The 20,404-nt window shown below is 34.3% G+C and overlaps 2 protein-coding genes across 2 annotated transcripts in view; one reads left to right on the forward strand and one right to left on the reverse strand.

Annotated features, from left to right (window-relative positions):
* Nucleotides 1-1,386: 1,386 nt before the first annotated feature.
* LOC129002035 (uncharacterized) lies at nucleotides 1,387-15,609 on the reverse strand. The gene is made up of 5 exons (XM_054429541.1): nucleotides 15,528-15,609; nucleotides 6,808-7,040; nucleotides 3,662-3,842; nucleotides 2,425-2,521; nucleotides 1,387-1,533 (listed from the first exon to the last, which is right to left on the reverse strand). The coding sequence occupies exons 1-5, from the start codon at nucleotides 15,586-15,588 to the stop codon at nucleotides 1,464-1,466; spliced, it is 642 nt and encodes a 213-aa protein (XP_054285516.1). The 5' UTR covers nucleotides 15,589-15,609; the 3' UTR covers nucleotides 1,387-1,463.
* A 2,663-nt stretch (nucleotides 15,610-18,272) lies between these two features.
* The window catches only part of LOC129003459 (maternal protein tudor-like), a 2,715-nt gene continuing 583 nt past the window's right edge, over nucleotides 18,273-20,404 (forward strand). The window contains exons 1-2 of the mRNA XM_054431754.1: nucleotides 18,273-18,288; nucleotides 19,253-20,083. Of these exons, the coding sequence (XP_054287729.1) occupies nucleotides 18,273-18,288; nucleotides 19,253-20,083 (847 nt within the window). The remainder of the gene's footprint in view (nucleotides 18,289-19,252; nucleotides 20,084-20,404) is intronic.

Below are 20,404 nucleotides of genomic sequence, written 5' to 3' on the forward strand. Positions count from 1 at the left end.
AATTATTTTATCATCCATTTTTTATTATTGTCTTTATTATTATTTTTATTATATTGTCCATCCACTTTATTTGAATAATGATTTAACATTCTTTTACCTCTCACTAAAGAATTCTTATTATTTAAATCGATCCCGGTTACGCCCCCGGTCACAATTCTAATCGTGGCAATACATTTACACTTTTGTTGTATGTTTAGTACATTTGTCGTAACTTTGCAAAAACCTATATTTTAAAACATTTTTGTGTTATTTTTGTTGATAACGTTTTATTGATACAATATATCAGAAATAACTTAAAGAGAAGATTGTAGCACGTTAAAAGGGCTTTACAAAAATATAAAATTCGATATGCTTTACTAAAAGGACCACGACAAGAAACTAGAAAAACCGTACAAAACAACCTAATTTGGCGCAAAAACACATATAAATCCGACACCGATAGCTGTGTACGAGTCATATATAGACAGTTTGACCATTCAATGTTGATGTATGTGTCTAAAGAAGTGTTTTTAACTCGGGTGTCACGACTGGACCCACTGTAGTTTCCGGTTATGATGTCTTTAAAATTGCTACATGTTACTATTTCACCAACTATGTTACTTAAAATAAGACCACTACCCCCTTTTATGCAAATAAAAGCACAACAAATCAATGTAATTAGTCCATAGGAATGTTCCCACTATATAAATACCCCCGGTGCAGCAATCTATTTCTATTTGCCTGGATTGATTTTCAACGGGTCGGTTTGTCCCGTATTCAATGTGGCCGGCCTATCGTAAATGTATTTGTAACTTTTATTTTTGTAAAACGTGTAAATTTTATGTGTCGTCAACCTGCATGTATACATTGATGAAGACTTACGTCAGATATTTGACCACATTCAATATGATGTTTTAAATAAGGATTTGATAATGGGACTTTGTTCCCGAAACTAGTCATCCATTGACTAAGTTAAGACTGAAGACGGAACAAGGTACGTAACCTATTATATACACAATTGTTGTTTTGTTATAGCTCTCAATAAATACTTTAAAATATCAATATGTCATAACCATAAACAAAGTGAAAAAAGCATGAATGTTGATAATACTAATGAATTTGTCTTATTAGTGTTAAACAATTTTATTTAGGTGTTTAACTCAGATTTTTTTAAACAATAATCCCTTTGTGATTAGAGAAAATAATAATATAAGCTGTAATAATAATAATAATAATATAAATACATATTTAACGTAAAAGCAATTTCCCACCGTTCACTTTCCATTCATATTTCAGCCCAATTTTTTCCATAAAAAATATTAAGGTCATATTATAAATCTCAAGTGATAAAAAATCTGTTAAATTTATATATTAATAAATGATCTGTTGGGTCCAGAAAACAAGGCATTCACGTTTCAAGATAATTTATTACTATGTAAATAAATTACAAATAATTTCCATAAAATAAATAAATACTATTTCCATTATTGTAGGCCTACTTCCTCTTCTTCATCTTCTTCTTCAACTTCACCTCCTCCGCCTGCTTCAGAAGATCTATAACAAATTGTACAATCACATTAGAAACTGTGAAAATTAATAGTATTAAAAGGGAACGTATCATATAAAGAATACACCCCTCATAACCTCGTTAAGAGGAGGCTTAAGGAATAAAGTGTCAGCCTGGTGATAGGACGAGAAATTAACCCTGCTTTTTAATAACAGTTTAAAACTGATAAATAATTTCATTTTTGAGTTGTTGCCTTGAGATTAAGGAAAGTAAATAAAAGAAACGTCTTTTAATACTTACGGTAGGGGATATACAAAAAACATGGTAAGTGGTGATCGATTTTGATTGGACACTCCAATCATCCTCAGACCCAATAGGCAAATGACCCTTATACCCTATTGGCTACGGGGAGCACCGGCCAATACATTTTAATTGACAAAGAAATTTAATTTAGGCTTTCAAGCTACATATTACTGACCTCATCTAGGCATAAGATCAATTACATTCAACCAAAATATTTTCTTTGGCACCTAAAATGGTGAACATTCTTGGAATGCATATAAATCAAGATGACAGTGGTGAATGATAATTTTTCCCTGTAAACTAAATTCCCTTGACTCGAAAAGGAAGTTTTGGAATCAACGTCACTGTAGTTCGTCATGTAACAAGTGTTCCTTACTGTTTAAACACATTTAATAAGTATGGTTGGCCCTATTGAAAAAGTTATTTACGTACTCGGAAAATAAAGTCTGAAAACATGTTAACGTACAACACACTTTATGATATACAGACAACTTCAATTTATTGGAGTGTACTCAATGTCAATCATATGCTGATTTCAATAAAGGTGAAAGTTGTTCGAGAATTCGTTTGAATACATCAAAACTAAAAATATATTAACGTCATCCACAATGTTATAAGGTAGAGAATTAACTTACTTTCGATCTAGTCTGGATTTAGCTTGTTGCAGCCACTTTCCCATCCAGGTCTTCACCACTTCCTCAGTTGCCACTGGATTTACTTTTTTTACAGCTTCTGTAATCAAACATCCTTTTAAATAAGTATTAACATAGTTTATAAAACTTCCATCATTAATTGCAAGATTTATAATAACACAGTCCAAACTCTGATTGAAGGCATTACTATAATCAAGGCCTACATCTATAAACACCGGTCTGAGCTTGTTTAACTCGGAGAAAATTAACCTTTCATCGGGCGCATCACTGAAGTTACCTCCGGGTCACAACATTTTTCATTATAAAAACCATAGTTTGTGTTTGGCAGGGCTGTTGCCTGCCGTACCTCAAACACCTCTTTTGCAGGATTGGTGTCGGCTACTCTTACGCCTTTCCCAGTTGTCAAACAACATTGGGAAGTGGTTTGCGTCACTCAAGGTAGCTTCCGTGTGCGCCCTTTTGTTTGACGTTATTTATCGATATTATAAAATGGATGAAGCAGAACAAATAGCGAGATTGTTGGCTAGTGTTAAAAGGGAGGACAGGGAAGAAGATTTAGTAGAAAGGCCCACTGGTGCCACTGGCGAGTTTGTTCGGGTATTATTTTTTTAAAGAAAGAGATCTTTGACAAAATGAGTATAGTCCTTCTAACAAATGATTTTTTTCATCTGACAATAGGTGGTTTATTTCATTTGAAATTTTTTTAAGAGCTTTGAAAAAATAAGTTGTCTTTATAAAAAGGATTTTTCATAAGGACCATACAAATGTTTTTTTTTGTCATACACTGATGCAATTTTTATCTAAGAGCTTTGATTAAATGAGTTGTCCTTGTAACAAATCAATATTTTCATTATACCATACGTGTTTTTATGTAATACAATATTGAAAATTGTATATAATAGTACTGTATATGTACAAAAAGTAAGTTTTTTTTTATCCACAACACTTAAGTATTTGTATTGTTTAATAAACACTTACTATTTTATAAAGAACTTAATCGTGTAAAAACTCATTAAAATTTGTTTCTTACAGTTTTATTGCTATTAGACGGGTTTTACTCAACATATGTATAGTTTTCGTATTCCCAGAGGTAACTTCCGTGAGCGCCCTTTGGTTTTTGAAAATCAATGCGCCCGACAGAAGGTTAAATACAAGCTCAATGTATAGGATTGTCAATTAACACTAAAGAAATTGTGATAAAAAATAAAAAGCTTCTTACCGAGTGCGATTTTGCAAGCATTCGTTTTCGAAAATGCAATTTTCTTCGTCTTTTGTTTGTTTTTTGCAGCGTGACCGCTGTAAGAGAATGATACCGCGACCTCGTAGGACATCAACCGTCGTAGACAGTTGTATGTCATTGATCTTACATCCTTCCCCCCGACAGAGGTTAGAACCTTAAACTGAAAAAAAATATATATTATTTGATTGTTTAATTAAGTGGACATAATATGAAGATAACTGTTAAAAATAGTTAATGAAAGTATAAGTGCTGTGTTAATTTGTACAATTCACACATTTAATGACAACCTGCAAACCTGCAGACTTAGCGAATTTCCATCTGCCTGATTGGATTTAAACTAAAATGTCTCATTAAAAATATCAAATTTTTCCCTATTTAAACAGAATTAGTTTAATGAGTACTTAGGTTTGCTGCAACAGGGAGGGTAAAAAAGTTTTTTTTATGTAAAATATTAAAAGGTACTGTGGTTTAGTAAGAAATTAATGTATTTTCCAAATTAGATTAAAATATGTTCATAAACAAGCTAACTACAACAGTTGACTTATTCTCCATAAGAATAACATGGGAATTTTAAAATTACAATTTTTTGAATTTTCTCCTTAACAATTAGGCGCATAATAACGCTTCAATATACTAAATTATTTGTTTTTTTAAGCTCTACAAAATGGTTTAAAAAGAAATTGTGAAATTTTGTGTTTTTAGGGTAAAATATGAGAAAAACCTATTTTTACCCCATAAAACCCCCCATAAACCCCCGTTCCCATAGTCCGATCATGCTGGTTCGCGAACTCATTCAAGTTTATCCCGCCTTACACCTTCAAACCAAATTTTATCAAAATCGGACAAAAATTACTCAAGTTATCGTGCGGATGGACACACACACACACACATATATATATATATATATATATATATATATATCTATATATAGATATATAAAAATTTGAACGAATGGTGTTTTTGGCCTCTGGGGACATCAAAATGAAAAAGTAAATCGGTCCCGGGCTTAGGTCTTACCATGAGACCTACGGTAACAGGTTTGCTACTTCCGTATAGGGAAATTCGCTAATAGTTAATGAAAGTATAAGTGCTGTGTTAATTTGTACAATTCACACATTTAATGACAGTCAAATTTTTTACGAACATAACTTAATGTGTTTTCTTTATACACAATTTAAAACAAGAAAACCCCAAAGTCTGTTAGGCCCCGGCCACACGAGGCGGTTTAACCGCGCGAAGTTAAGGGGCTCGACAACACATTGAATCAAATGAGAGTGGCCACACGAGGCGACGTTTAGCCGCATGTGCGGTTGAGCCGCGACATGTCGTCCCCCGACCGCGCGAAGTTAAGCCGCGTTGGGGGGATGACACACGTAGTCTTATGAGAGTGGCCACACGATACGGTTCGACCGCGCGGCAGCCGCGCTTATTGGAGATATTCTTCGGACACTTCCAGTGCTTTTTTAGTTTGTTTTGTGTAATTGTTAACGGTTGTGTGGTGTTCAAAAAATGTTTGATGTTATTGTCAGACGTTCCTCAGCACTAATTGAACTTCTCATGAGTGTATCTTCTTTAGCTACATGTGGTTGGCGCAATTCAAGTAACTTGTCGAACGATGCAGTAACACTAAACACATATATACGGTAATAACCAAAATAACTCCGAACTATGGTTTCGCATGTGCTCGTAAAAAGTTTGGAACACAATGTTAATTATATATAAATACTAGCAGAGTACCCGTCCTTCGTACGGGGTTGGAATATAAGTATAAAATGCTTATTGCAGTTATACTTAAGCTTTGCAATTGCAATGGGTGGAGGACACAGTTTGATAAAATTTGCTTTTTTAAATTTACAGTATTCTATAGTATTACACATCTACCATAGCCATAATGTTCTACCATTTCACCAAACAATAGAGAAAAATAAATTATCAATTCGCAAAATATCACAATTTATTCATGAAATGAAAAACATAAACATAACTGTAAACAATCCTACTTTGACAGTTCTCATTGCGAATCACAGTTTTTTGTTGCTGCTTAGTTCAAATTAGCTGTTTTCGTAAATGCAAAAAAAATATAGTGCTGCACCCTGTTGGTAAATCTTATAACTTTTTAATGCTTTTCCATATCATAGAACCAACTTTTTTAGTTGAAACAGCTGACTAAATTCTTTAATTCCCTTTAAATATGAATACTTATAAGGTTAACATGGGGAATTACAGAGCCACTGGGGCGGAGCCCGAAAGGATTTTTGAGATAAGAATATGCCTATATGTTAATCGGGAATGTAAGCTATCATCATGCCAAATTTCAGCCCAATCCGTCCAGTGGTTTATGCGTGATTGAACTTCAAACAAACAAACAAACAAACAAACAAACAAACAAACACACAAACTTTCACATTTATAATATTAGTAAGATATCATTTGAACAGATGGTGTTTTTGGCCTCTGGGGGCCACAAAACGAAAAAGTAAATCAGTCCAGGGTCTAAGGTGTCACCATGAGACATACGGTAATAGTTTCTTCCCTATGGGAAATTCTCTAAAAGGGTACTTGGAGCTGTTTTTACTATTTATATATATTTATTCGTAAATAAATGGATTGTTTAAAGACAAAATAAAGTATAATTTAAACATAGCTTTAAGCTTGGGTTTTGACTTGTTAAGGTTTGTAATTACACATCGGGCATGTGACCTAGACAGTTTTCTGCACAGAAACGTCAAAGTCAGACAGTGAAAATCCTGACCAAGAAGTGTGTCAGACCTTGTTACGATCCCTTTTAAGCATCAATATGTTTTATGGTCAGCCTATAATTTCAGATTTTAAGGGTTTGTACAATATTGATATAAAAACATCCTGAAAAAGTCCCAAAAAGGCTACAGCTTTGAGTTTACTTTGTGATACCTATGGTTTCCACATTCATTACTTTTTCAACGTTCCTGCACCACAATATTAATGACCACATAACTTATTAATACAAAATTGCGTACTTTGCTGTGGTTGGAAAACTACTGACGGCTATGAATCTCAGAGCATAGATCGATCAGTGTTCAAAATACTGAATAGGATAAGTTACTAGGTAAGAATTTTTTTTTGCAATGAAAAATAGACAAACTTACCAACTGCCTATTAAATTCAGAGGTTTCTAATTTCTTCTCTAAGTCTTCCATCTCATTTAAATTCTTAACTGGTATTATCCTTCCTATTATTTCGTTTTCAAATTTTACATTTTCCTGTTCTTTGTTGTACATAGCAAGGTTATCAACTTTTTTGCTTAATTTTTTAACAGTGTCTGCGAGGACAATTACTTCTTCCTGAAGCTTATGAACCATGACAAAAAGTCTATTACTATCTGAAAATATAATTTAACACCAATCACAAATCAACATTAAACATAAAATACAATGTAACTAGTGGCTTGTAGGGGCAATAGCCCCTATATATATTCTAATAATTATTTTGTACAAATTATTAGCCTCATGGGCTACATTGAATTATTGTTTAACGTTTTTGTGTATTATAATATGTATAATAGTTATTACATACCTGCATAATGCATTTTGATGTATGTTCTGTTTAAAATAAACATTCCAAAGGACATGTGGTGTGTTTATAACATAAACTTTCTAATCATAATACAACCAAAGAACATTTTCTAATAGTAATAATCTTCATTACTACTGGGCTTTAATTACATTTATTTAGATTTCTTTAATTATAGACAAATTTACTTAGAAAAACACATAGAGATAATGGCATCATCCAAATTGTAAAATGGTAATTCTATAACAAAATCTCCCTGAAAACAACATTTGTTGTATAGTATCCATTTTGGTCGATTCCTTGGTCTTTATTTGGTTCTAGTACTATTTTAACATCATCTGGCCGCTTTACCTGGCTGAACGCAACATAAAGTTGACCATGATGACACTGGGGAGTGGGAAAGTCATTGGATTTTTCAAATACAGTAAATGCCAACATTAGTGTGTGCGCAATGCACCACAATGAATGCACCCACCGTTCATTGTTCCTACGCTGTGTAATGCAATCTCATTTAAAAGTGGTAATCTATACACAGGAATAACTTCATGTTCATCTGATGCCTATTTATTCTTCTTCCATTAATATTGTGCCAAATCTGGCGCTTTGTTGTTCTCATTTTGAGGAACAATACCTCTGCGTGGCTGCCTACCTCTGCTTGGTAGTCTTCCGACATTATACATTATTACTGTGCAAAAGAACAATCCATTGAAAAAAGTATCAAATTGTTCGTTCAAAAGAGTTTATCTAGTTTTCACTTTGTGTTGTTGTTTACTACTCCACTAACAATTTTACAATAACAAAATAATGCACATTCAGGTGTGGTTATAATTTTTCAATCATTGGCTAACAAAATTTTACTGTATATAAAGTTATGATCAAACCAATTTGGACATACGGAATTCAACTTTGGGGGACCTCGAGCAAATCCAACATCGAAATTCTTGAACGATTTCAGGCTAAGGCACTGAGAAGAATTATTGGCGCACCCGGGTTCGTATCCAACACTACAATTAGGAATGACTTCAAAATTAAATCAGTGAAAGAAGAAATTACAGACCTTAGCAAAAGTTATCAAGAAAAATTAGAATATCATCCGAACAGTCTTGCTGTTAATCTGCTGGACAATAGTCAGTGCATTACCAGGTTAAAAAGTGTTGTGCATGTGCTGGACCTAAGCTACAGATTTCTGTAAATGTTTAAATGACTGATCCAATTTTTGGCAAGACTTGTTGATGAACAGGTGCTTGCTTCCTGACATTGCTTTGATATATGTTTTACTTATTGTTCTCATATTTGAAGTTTGAACAGATTGTAAAATAAATTCTGATAAAAAAAAATTATATAATCACAGCTGTGTTAACACTAAATAAAAATACATAAAATTAGATTCCCGTGCTATTTAAATGTGAATTATTTTATTCTGTAACAACCTTTTGGTGCATAATTCAGAAAAATGAATAATTTTCCCCAAAATTTCATGCCCACACCTTTATAATGAGACCTCTCCCAGCTTTCTACGGCCTCACGTTCGCTCACAATTCCATTGTAAAATTTTGGGCTTACGGAATTAGATATATAGATGCAACAATAGAAGATAGAACAATAAAACAACAACAATAGAACAATAGACCAATAGTCTAGAAAGATATACAGGGTGAGTTTTAAATGAGTTCCCCCCCTACTTTTTTCTACATTTCTTAAGATATCAACTCCGAACCACGTCAGATCAAGGTAGAGTAGTAAGTATTTCATTTTGACTGGGTTTAAATTTTTGGCCGCCATCTTGGATCCGCCATATTGGATACAAAGTAGTTTTTTTTTCAAATGTAAAGGTAGGGTTGTGACCCACCATTTCAAACTAGATTTTTACGCTGATTACGATGCTGCAATCTGTTTTTAAAAATATTGATCCATTCTAAAGTTATGAGAACTTTTTATAACTTTATTTTTACCCCATTATAACATTGTGCATTTACAAACTAAGGCCATAATCTCAAAATAGTGATAGATAAAGATAAGTGGACACCACCATTCATTGTTGACATATTTTCACTTGGTTATGATGGATGTATTTTTTTCAGCCGCCCTCTTGGATCAGCCATTTTGAAACGTATTAAATTATTTTAAATATGAAGGTGGTGTTGTGACCCATAATTTTAAACTACTTTTTTATGCTGAACTTAATGCCGCAATCCGTTTTTTGTTATCAAGCTCATTTAAAACTCACCCTGTATAATACGGTAAGGGCAGTAAATAGACCTATGGGATATACAGTTATTACTAAAAATAATGAAATGTGCTTAATCAGAAAAATGTTATAGGCAATGTTAAACGTGGGGTAAATGTATGCCCGGAACAAATTAACTCCCGGCTAAGTACAAATTTGAAAATTAACCAAAAGGTTTAAACACAGCCAAATGTATTTCAAACTATGCTCTTTTAAATAATCAATAAATAATTATCTTGTTACTATTTCTATAAGTTTAAACGTGTTTAAAATCTCTCCCGTTTATACTCAAAACCGCTTGGAAAATTTAAAAAAATACTAAAATCTGAAATGTAAATATATTTATACTTGTGCACGTATATTTATATGTATAGGCCTACCCATAGATAAAACATTCCAACTGCCAAAGAATGAGCACATTAAATTTGACACATGACAAAAAATCAACCAACTAGTTTATGCAATTATAGTTTTAGGGTGATAAACCGGTGACGACCTATGTTTATGGGTCATATTAATTAATTAAAACAAGTGTGTAATTAGTAACACAAGTTTATTAATAAAACCACATTGTAATCACAACAGATACACAGGGTCACATGTTGAGGAGTTGACGGAAGAGTGTGTGAAGTTGGAATGAAACTGGAGGGTGGAACGGAAGGGGAATGGAGATACATAGAGGAATGGAAACATAGAATATATAATTATACAATACTGTATCAACATCTCCCTTATCAACAAATAACAAAATTTTAACTTTTACTGTTAAGAGTATGTGAAAGAACTAAACAAACATTTTCAGCCTACTCATATCTAGTTAGGTTACAATGAAGTACTAGTTAGCATCAAATGTAAGTCTCCTAGGATTTCTGATTGTTCTACCTCTTTTAGTCACATAACCCTCCATGTTTTGGATAACATTATTTTCATCATGACCACTGGGAGTGGGAGGAATCAAAGGACTGGGCTGAATTAGACATTTTTGTTGGTTGGGAGTGGGACTTTGGTTTTTATGATTAGGATCCTTAGAATTGGTGCTAGGATGAGATGGATTTACATTTTCATCGGGATTGTCAGTTGGAGATAAAATAAAAAACTTTCTGTTGCGATTATAAAATCTACCATTATCATCCTTTACCACATAAGAACGGGGTGCATTTCCTAAAGCTGTTATCTTACCAGGGGACCAAGGACCATCTAGGTTCTTTTTAAAAAGAACTTTGTCATTTACATTCAACTCTGATAAAGGTTTAACATGTTTGTCATAATATTTTTGTACAGACTGTTTTCTTTTATTTACAAGATTGGGGTTTGGTTTTGTGACCTTTGGCTCTAGGAACTTTGCTGAACATGGTAATAATGAATTTAAGTTTCTCGAAAACAATAATTGTGCGGGTGAAGGTAAATTACCTTTAGGAGTGTTCCTGTAATTGAGTAAACCGATGTAGGGGTCTGTGTTTGAATGTTCACATTTTTTCAGTATACCTTTGGCTATTTTTACTCCTGACTCAATCTGTCCGTTGGACTGGGAGTGCTTTGGTGACGATAAGACATGACTAAATTCATAGCTATTTACAAATATTTGAAACTCATGACTAGTGAACTGAGTACCTGGATCAGTTACTAGTATTTGGGGAATTCCATGTCTTGCAAACATTGACTTTAATTTGTTAATAACACCTTTTGAGCTAATATCATTTAGAGACACTAATTCAATGTATTTAGAGTAATAATCCATTACAACTAAGTAGTGCACAGATTTTAATTCAAAGAGGTCTGCTGAAACTTTAGACCATGGCAGGGATGGTATTTCATGAAACAGGATTGGTTCTTTACAGTTATTGGGGGAATGTAAAGCACATGTCATACAATTATTTACAAACTCCTGTATGTCTGACTTTATACTAGGCCAATACAAAATATTTTTTGCTCTCTTTTCACATGTACTTACACCAACATGACCTTCGTGCAGTTTTGTTAACATATCTTTTTGCAAACTGCGAGGAACTATTAATCTATCATTTTTAAACACAAGTTTGTCAATTACATGGAGACTATCCCTCAAGTTCCAAAACGGTTTTACAGAATTGTCAAGATTATTTTTGTTTTCAGGCCACCCAGATTTAACAAATTCTCTTACTTGAACTAAAGTACTGTCCTCATCTGTCTTAGAAACAAACAAGCTAAATTTTTCTCGAGAAATAGGTAAACTATTTTTGAACAAATTAACTTGGCATATTATATCATCATCTGTATGATCAATTTCCTCTTTAGTTTGAAAGGGTAAGGATGACCTTGATAAGGTGTCTGCAATATACAGAAGTTTACCAGGCTTATAGATCACGTCAAGATCATATCTTTGCACTTTTAACAACATAGTTTGCAGTCTCAAAGGGGCTTGTGACAAAGGCTTTTTGAATAAGCTAACTAGGGGCTTATGGTCTGTCTCTACAGTTATTTTCTTAGAAAATATGTACTGATGAAATCTAGTACAACCAAATGCTATGGCTAGCATTTCTTTCTCAATTTGACTATAATTTACCTGGCTCGGAGTCAATGACCTTGAAGCATAGGCCACTGGGTTACTATCACACAATAACACCGCTCCTAGACCTGTTGAGCTACTATCAACAGACAATGTCACAGCTTTTTTAGGATCAAAATAACACAAGACTGGGGGGCTGACCAAAATCTCTTTTAATTTCCGGAACGCGATATCTTGTGGCTGATCCCAACGAAAAACAACATCCTTTCGTAACAACTCTCTTAAAGGTGTTGTTATTGTTGAATAGTTAGGGATGAATTTAGATAGATAATTAGTCACGCAAGAAACCTTTCCAGCTCTTTGCGATCAGCTGGGACCTGCATATGCTGTATCGCAAGAACCTTCGAGGAGTCTGGAGAAACGCTACACTCTGAGTACTCAAACCCGACAAATTTAACTTTAGGCACACGGAACTTGCATTTGGACATGTTAAACTTGATGCCGTTAGCCTTTGCGATTTCTAAGACTTTACGAAGTCGCTCGTCGTGAGATTTTTGATCAGCCGCACTAATACAAATATCATCAAAATAGCACACTACGCCCTCAATATTACCAAATAACTCTGTCATTTTAGATTGAAAATAGTCAGGGGCACAACTGATTCCATAGGGCATACGTAGAAATCTGTATCTTGCAAATGGTGTATTAAAGGTACATAACCTACTTGAATTTTCATCAAGCTTAAACATCCAAAAGGCAGAACTAGCGTCAAGAACAGAATATATTTTAGAATTTGTTAGCTTACTACTAATCTCTTCTGCATTGGGAATTTGACAATGGGGACGCTTTAAATACTTATTTAGATTTCTGGGGTCTAGTACAACTCTAAGACCAGAGCCTTTTTTATTAATTAAAACCATACCATGTACCCATTCAGTAGGTTCGTCTATTTTAACTATTATGCCCAATTTCTCCATTCTGTTTAGCTCATTTTTTAAAGGCTCCAACAAAGCAAAAGGGACTCTTCTTGGAGGCTCAACTTTAGCCTCATAATTACTACACAATTCTAATTTAATCTCACCAGGGATTGTACCTAAGTTACCATCAAACATGGTTTGATAATCTTTGAATACAAAGTCATCAGCGTTTTCAACTGTTACAGAATTCACTGTTCTACTTATGAGACCTAAGCTACAGCAGGTTTCTAGGCCTAACAATGGTGTACATTTTATATCTACTATTACAAAAGAGATTAAGTGTGTTTTGTTCTTAACCTTGCAAATTATATCAACTTTACCAATGACATTTACTTGTTGACCCGTGAAAGATGAAACAGTAACGTTACATTTGTAGATTATGTTCTGATCTAGACCTAACTCTTTGAAAAGTGAAAACGAAATTAGGTTAGTTTGAGCTCCACTGTCAAGTTTAAATTTGACAACTTTACTGTTAATTCCTACGTTTTCAAACCAATCAGCAGAAGTTTGAGTATGATTCACACATTCAATAGTGAAATTCTCAAGGTGTAGGTTATTTTCATCTAGGTTTTCACTAGGTTGAGTCTCATTTAGTTCATCAAAATTTACTTCATTTACTTTTTTGAAGGACTTTGTAGGCCTATTTTGGCTTTTGATTTGATTATTAGTTGGTTTTGACTTAGATTGACAGTAATTTGCAAAATGGTTCTTATGCTTACAAGAAAAACATTCAATACCATACGCGGGACATTGATTCACTAAATGATTTCTACCACAATTTCTACAACTATTAATGAATTTCTTATGATTAGGCCTAAACTTAGACTGGCTATTTGACTGATGAGCGCTGGGTGTCACTTTAGGCTTGGCGAATTTGCTTGAGGCACTAACTTGGGCAATTTGGGCTCCTTCTATTTCTTTAATTTGAATTGACGACAGTTCAGCAGCTTTGCATATGGCAACAGCTTTGTTTAGGGTGAGGTCCGATTCCCGTAAAAGTCTTTCCTTCATATGCTGATTTTCGAGGCCACATATCATTACATCACGCACTAGGTCTTCGCGAAGTTCTTTGAATTCACAGTTTAAGCTTTTATTAACCAAATCTGTGAAGAACGAGTCAAAACTTTCACCGGGATTTTGCTTTCTGGTGAGGAATTTGTGTCTTTCTACAGTCAAGTTCTTCTTTGGGGAAAAGTAGGCCTGGAACTTATCTACCACAGTGTTGTAGTTGGTTAATGAATTAGAGTCTAGATTAAAGGAATTGAAAATTTCGAAACACTTTGCACCTAAATTATGCAAAAGGATTGCAATTTTCCGTTCATCTTCCTCTTTATCAAGGTTTGAGGCAGTTAGGAATATCTTGAAACGTTGATACCAAAACGTCCAATTCTGGGCTAGGTTTCCTTCTAAACTTATGGGGCCTATATTTGAATCGATACTGGCATTTGTATTTGGGCTAGATGATGAGGAAGCCATTTTACTACGGTAATTTGACAGTTCTTACTGAAATTTATTCTTCAATGAAGATTATCCACACTGAGTAATAGGTTATGCTAGGTACTTACGGCAATTCTCGCGTAACCTAACCTAAAACTAATCCACTTTAATCTGCTGACTAGCACTGAATTTAGGTATTTACTCAGGGGAGGTATAGAAGAGGCTACGATGACTGCTGAGGGCTTCTTATTAGCTGAGGGAACGCCATTACCGTAACAAAACGATCGCTAGCCATCGGCCTCGGTGGTCTAATGGTTACGTGCCGGGCTGATATACTGTAGTTCCCGGGTTCGAATCCCGCCGGTGGCATTAACTTTTTGTCCAAGATTTTTTTTATTTTCTGCAAGTTTGGTTGGTTTGGTTTGGTTATTACGGTTTAATTTTATTATTAAGTCATCATAAAATTTTAATTGATCAATTTATAGTTTTATTTTATAAAGAGAATTATTTTTCCGCTTACTATAAACTTTTGTTATATTATTTCTTTATCAGCAAGTTTGGTTAATTCGGTTAGGTTATGATAGTTTAATTTTATAATTAAAAATTAATAAAATTGAATTTTAGGCATTTATAATTTTATATTATGAACAGAACTATTTTTGCGATTAGTAAACCTTCATTGCCAAAGTGCTTTTTACTACAGCGCTGTTCACGGAGGAATTTTGAACTAAATGCCTCTTTGTACGTCCCCTAAGTCAGACCCCTGAATTTACTGTTCACACAAGTGAAAACTAACAACATAACCTGACGCCATGTTTATGGGTCATATTAATTAATTAAAACAAGTGTGTAATTAGTAACACAAGTTTATTAATAAAACCACATTGTAATCACAACAGATACACAGGGTCACATGTTGAGGAGTTGACGGAAGAGTGTGTGTGTGAAGTTGGAATGAAACTGGAGGGTGGAACGGAAGGGGAATGGAGATACATAGAGGAATGGAAACATAGAATATATAATTATACAATACTGTATCAACAACCTATTGCTGAACAGTGTGATGCAGAAAAGACATTGGTTTATTTTGCCGCACACTGTATTTAAAATAGACCATCAAAGCACTAATCAGGATTACCCCTACTTTAAATGTAATAAAATTATACCCACTCTCATTATTGCATCCACTTTTTGTTGGTAACAACTGTCGATGAGGAGTGTGCTGCTGCATAGGTGGCTTAGAAGGAAGTTCTGGTTCTGAAAAATGAACTGAGGTAGAGGGATTTTATCAATACTTTGCATCTCAAGTTCATCTGACAAGTCTTATGCTAACTCATGACTAATTGAACTTAAGCTCAACTTATGCTAAATAGAAGGATTAAGACCAAAATCCCTTGTGTAGACAGCCAACTTAAGCCTAAGAATTTTGATGTAATGTTAAGGCAAAACTAACAGCTAAGCGTAGTAACTGTAAGTCATGGTACGATAAAACTTCTAAAACCATTGCCTAACTTAGAGCCAAATGAATCAGTTTTAGTTCAGAATGGTAAAGCATGGGAACCGGGACGGATAGTAAAATCATATATTACACCCAGGTCATTCATAGTAAAACAGAATGATGGGAGAGAAGTCAGGAGAAACAGGATACATTTAAGGAAGTCCCTAAATCAAAACCCAATGTTTGTTAATCCAGAACTCCTACATAATCCAATCAAACAACCAGAGACTCAAACCCTACATAGACCTACTCCTGAAACTCAAGTTCACACCTAAAACCAATCTGACTTCAGCCCCAACCATGCTCCATCCTTTGGTACCATCCTACCTACACCTATCTCACTCCCAACCTCTAGGTATGGTAGACTGATCAAAAAACCTCAAAGATTAGACTTGTAAACAGGCTATAAGAAACAACTGTTAGATCTTGAGTTAACATAATAAAAGCCATTCTCGTAAAAAAAAGAAAGGAGATGTTTGATATCATATAAGTATTTAATATTATATAGGCTAAGTATTTCTTGCAATTAGTTTTAGTACTCTTTGTATCCATGCTTTAGAGGCCTATGAGGACGATTCCGTTGAGACTCCAGAACTGAATATAGCAACCCATGTTGTATTAAGATGTTAATCCAATTAAATATGATTATTAAACTGACTTAGTGTTTTATTTATGTCGCCTGCACACTAAACAAAAACAGAATGATCTATGTACACAAGTTAAATTTATACTAGTGAACCTGTGCGGCTCAATGCCCCGCAAAATAACATATGAATTTAGAAAACAAATTCAAAAACAAAACAAATATTTTTTTTATTATTTTTAATGATATATTATATATTTATATATTTTAATAAATATATACATATATATATGAATTTGAACGGATGGTGTTTTTGACCTCTGGGGACCTCACAACGAAAAAGTAAATCGGTCCCGGGTCCAGGTCTTACCATGAGACCTACGGTAATAGCTTATTCGCTTATTCGGTATATGGGAAATTCGCTAAAAGAATCAAGTTATATGTAAAAAAAACTATGTTTGTGTAGCAATATTATTCACTTGAAGTAGATGACTTTTTTGATTTGTAGATCAGCTGTTTTGTTTAAAATTATTTAATAATGTCAAAGATTTGTGATTTTAAATACATAAATTATTATATAATAGTAAAGTTGTCTAAAATCATGGTAACATATTCTCAACTAAATTCTACTATTCCCAACATTAAAATAAAGTAGTAAGATCCATTATGGGTAAACTTTAAGGTACACAATCCTTGATTGAAATGTAATATACATTAACAGTCATAATACACAGAAATTATTATGTAGTAGACTTTGACTATTTTCAAGTAACAAACATATGTTTCTGTAAATAAAAATCATCTCCCATGTTATCCTTATGGAGAAATATGAAAATTTAAAGGGCCCCAGAGCCTCACTCTCTAATTATTTCCCTAAAAAGAAAGTTTCCTGCACAACTTCACGTTAAGCTCTTTCCAATGACACCAAAAACATGTCAATCGGTTCAGTAGTTTCGGAGGAGTAATTGTCACAAAAAACCTGCTTGCGTATTAAATAAGTACTAGTGGTCGTCCTGTGGTCGAAACTCGACCAAAAATAATTAATGTACAGACTTCTCTATTTTCTCCCCACACTGTAAATAAAACATGTGATTTGAATTTCTTCCCTTTGTTTTGATTTTCTGTTTACATTTTGTTGTTATTTCGTCACCATCATGGCAACCCATATGGTCCATGTTAATATTTTGAAGTTTTCAAATTCATTTTTTGTGCTTATTTGTTAGCCTATTTTAATTTTTAAAGGCATTCTGCACATCTACAGGAAAATATCTCTCCAACAGTATGCGTAGATTTTCCCTGCGATGCACACGAGCTGAGAAAAAAGGTTTTAAAGAAACATGCTTGCCTATTAATATATAGATAGATAGATAGATATACAGGTGCAGAGATCAGTATTTTACCTGCTAGTTATGTATGGAAAATGAACATTACACACGTAAAACGTAGTTCTTTCTTATGTACTATCAGCCTGGGGAGATGAAAAATTCAAAATCAAACCACTAGGTCTTGTACAATGTAAAATTACAGGTGTAACTGCGGATGTGAATTTTTCTGTAGTGAATGTCGAACATGAACTGCCAATTTTAGGACTGAACGATTGTGTCAATTTAGGACTCATTAAGAGAGTGTCGTCGATATGTTAGAATTTTGAAGATAGTGACGATGTTTTAACCAACTACAACACAGCTTTTGAAGGATTGGGACAGTTTCCAGGCACTCATCATATTCAGCTTAAGGAGGGTGCTGTACCTTACAGTTTGCAGGAAAAACTAAAGGAAAAGTTGGACCAACTTGAGGAGACTGGGGTGATTCGGAAGGTTAACAAACCTACAGCATGAGTCAATCCTCAGGTGATCGTGGAAAAACCCAATAAGTCTTTGAGAATCTGCATAGATCCGATGCCATTGAACAAGGTGGTAATGAGAGAGCACTTTTTTAATGCCACACCCTGATTATATTCTGGTAACATTGAGTGGTTACAAATATTTTACTGTTTTGGATCTTAAGGATGGGTTTTTTCAAATTTTTTTAGACGAGGAGAGCCGTGAACTGTGCACAGTCAGTACCCCATTTGGGAGGTACCAATTTTGTAGATTTCCTTTTGGAATCCGTTCGGGTCCGAAATTTTACGAGAAAATAACTACAAATGCTTTGGAAACCTGAAGGGAGTTAACATAGTACATGATGATATTATTGTAGGAGGAACGACATCGGAAGAGCATGACGAAAATTTAAAGAGAGTTTTGGACACAGCCAAAAAGAGGGCATTAAACCTGATCCAACTCATTAACTCATTTATTATTTTTCTGTGACAGTTTGGATTAAACTTGGAATCAAATTTAATCCAAACAAGATGCAATTTAAGAAGAGCGAAGTTAAGTATCTGGGACACATAGTATCGGCTGCAGGAATCCAACCCGACCCAGATTATGTAAATAGATTATGTAGAAAGGGGTGATGCGGTTATTGGGCATGCTAAAGTATTTATCAAGGTTCATACCGAATTTAGCAAAAATCACTGCACCCCTCAGACATTTGACAAGAAAGGATGTGGACTTCTTATGGACCGTAGAGCCCTGAAGATTATCAAGACATTATAGTCCAGGCTATGCCTAATCCAATTGGCTTGCTGAAAGGGCAGTTGGAATGGCCAAAGAGTTGATTAGGAAAGTACAGTATGACAATAAGAATTTGAAAATGGTTTTTTTGGAGCTTAGGAACATACCCGTTAAGCATCTGGGATATTCTCCAGCTCAGCTGATGTTTTAACGCAGGTGTAAGACAATGAAAATGGAATTGAAGTACTTTTTATAGATTACGGAAACTCTTCTATTTCAACTGAATTCCGAACCCTACCTCCTGAGCTAGCGGAGAAAAAAGCCTTAGCTAAACATTGTGCCTTGAAACTGCCTGAAGGTTTAGAAGAGTGGATAGAATCGGCACTTGAAAAATTTATGGAAATATCTGCAGAAGGCTGTACTCAGTTTGATTTAAAACTAATAACTGAAGGGGATCCAGCAATTGTTGTCTTACACAGCAATGACAAATGTGTAAATGAAGAGTTAAAACCTTTCTGTGATTCAAATGCTCCTGTGACCGCTAAGACTGAAAGTGCCTCTCCAGACCTGACTGGGTATGACAAAGTTGTGTATATTAGTCATATTAATGGTCCTAATGATTTCTACATTCAAGTAGACAGTGCTGAAAGTAGTCCGGTCAAAAATGATGAAAACAACAAAATCCTGGAAGATCAGTTTGTTAGTGAGGTAGTAGAAGGAAGCAAACATGAAGCTGAAATTCAAGACATGATCATGGAAAGTGTTGATGCGAAAATAGAAAACATGCAACTACAAGAAGACATGCAGCAGATTGTGGAGGATTCGCTTGAAAATGCACTCAGTTCAAATCTTGATGAATCCTCTGTAGTAACAGAACAAGAAGTAGACAGTGCTGAAAGTTGTCCGGTCAAAAATGATGAAAACAAAATCCTGGAAGACCATTCTGTTAGTGAGGTAGTTGAAGAAAGCGAACTTGTAACGTTAGATACGAGTTCTTCAAATGGTGTTGGTAACGTCCAAGAAGATGAGGACAGATCGATGAAGAATCCCGAAACTTCTGATTCCGTGAATGAGGCTGAATCAAAAGGTAAACATTGCTTTTTTCACCACTTTTGCCTACATTTTATCGTATTATTCTACACATATAAAATATTTATGTGGAAATATATGCTCTTATGGCGTCTAATAAAACCCAAACATAGAAACCTTGCCTAAAATGGTACCCATCTTGACAAATTATTTGCACCTGCCTATATAACGAACTTTGGCGCACCGGGTTGGTAACATTATTGAAAATAACATGACACTTTGGCTGTAAAATATGGTAGGCTACAAAGAGAAAATACTATTTAAGCAGCTACTGTCATGACAGAAATGTCATATTCGTTTTTAAACTAGATCACATAAT

Source organism: Macrosteles quadrilineatus, unplaced genomic scaffold (genome assembly GCF_028750875.1).
Source record: "Macrosteles quadrilineatus isolate MER2022 unplaced genomic scaffold, UCM_ALF_1.0 Scaffold_9__3_contigs__length_116548681, whole genome shotgun sequence".
NCBI classification, from domain to species: domain Eukaryota; kingdom Metazoa; phylum Arthropoda; class Insecta; order Hemiptera; family Cicadellidae; genus Macrosteles; species Macrosteles quadrilineatus.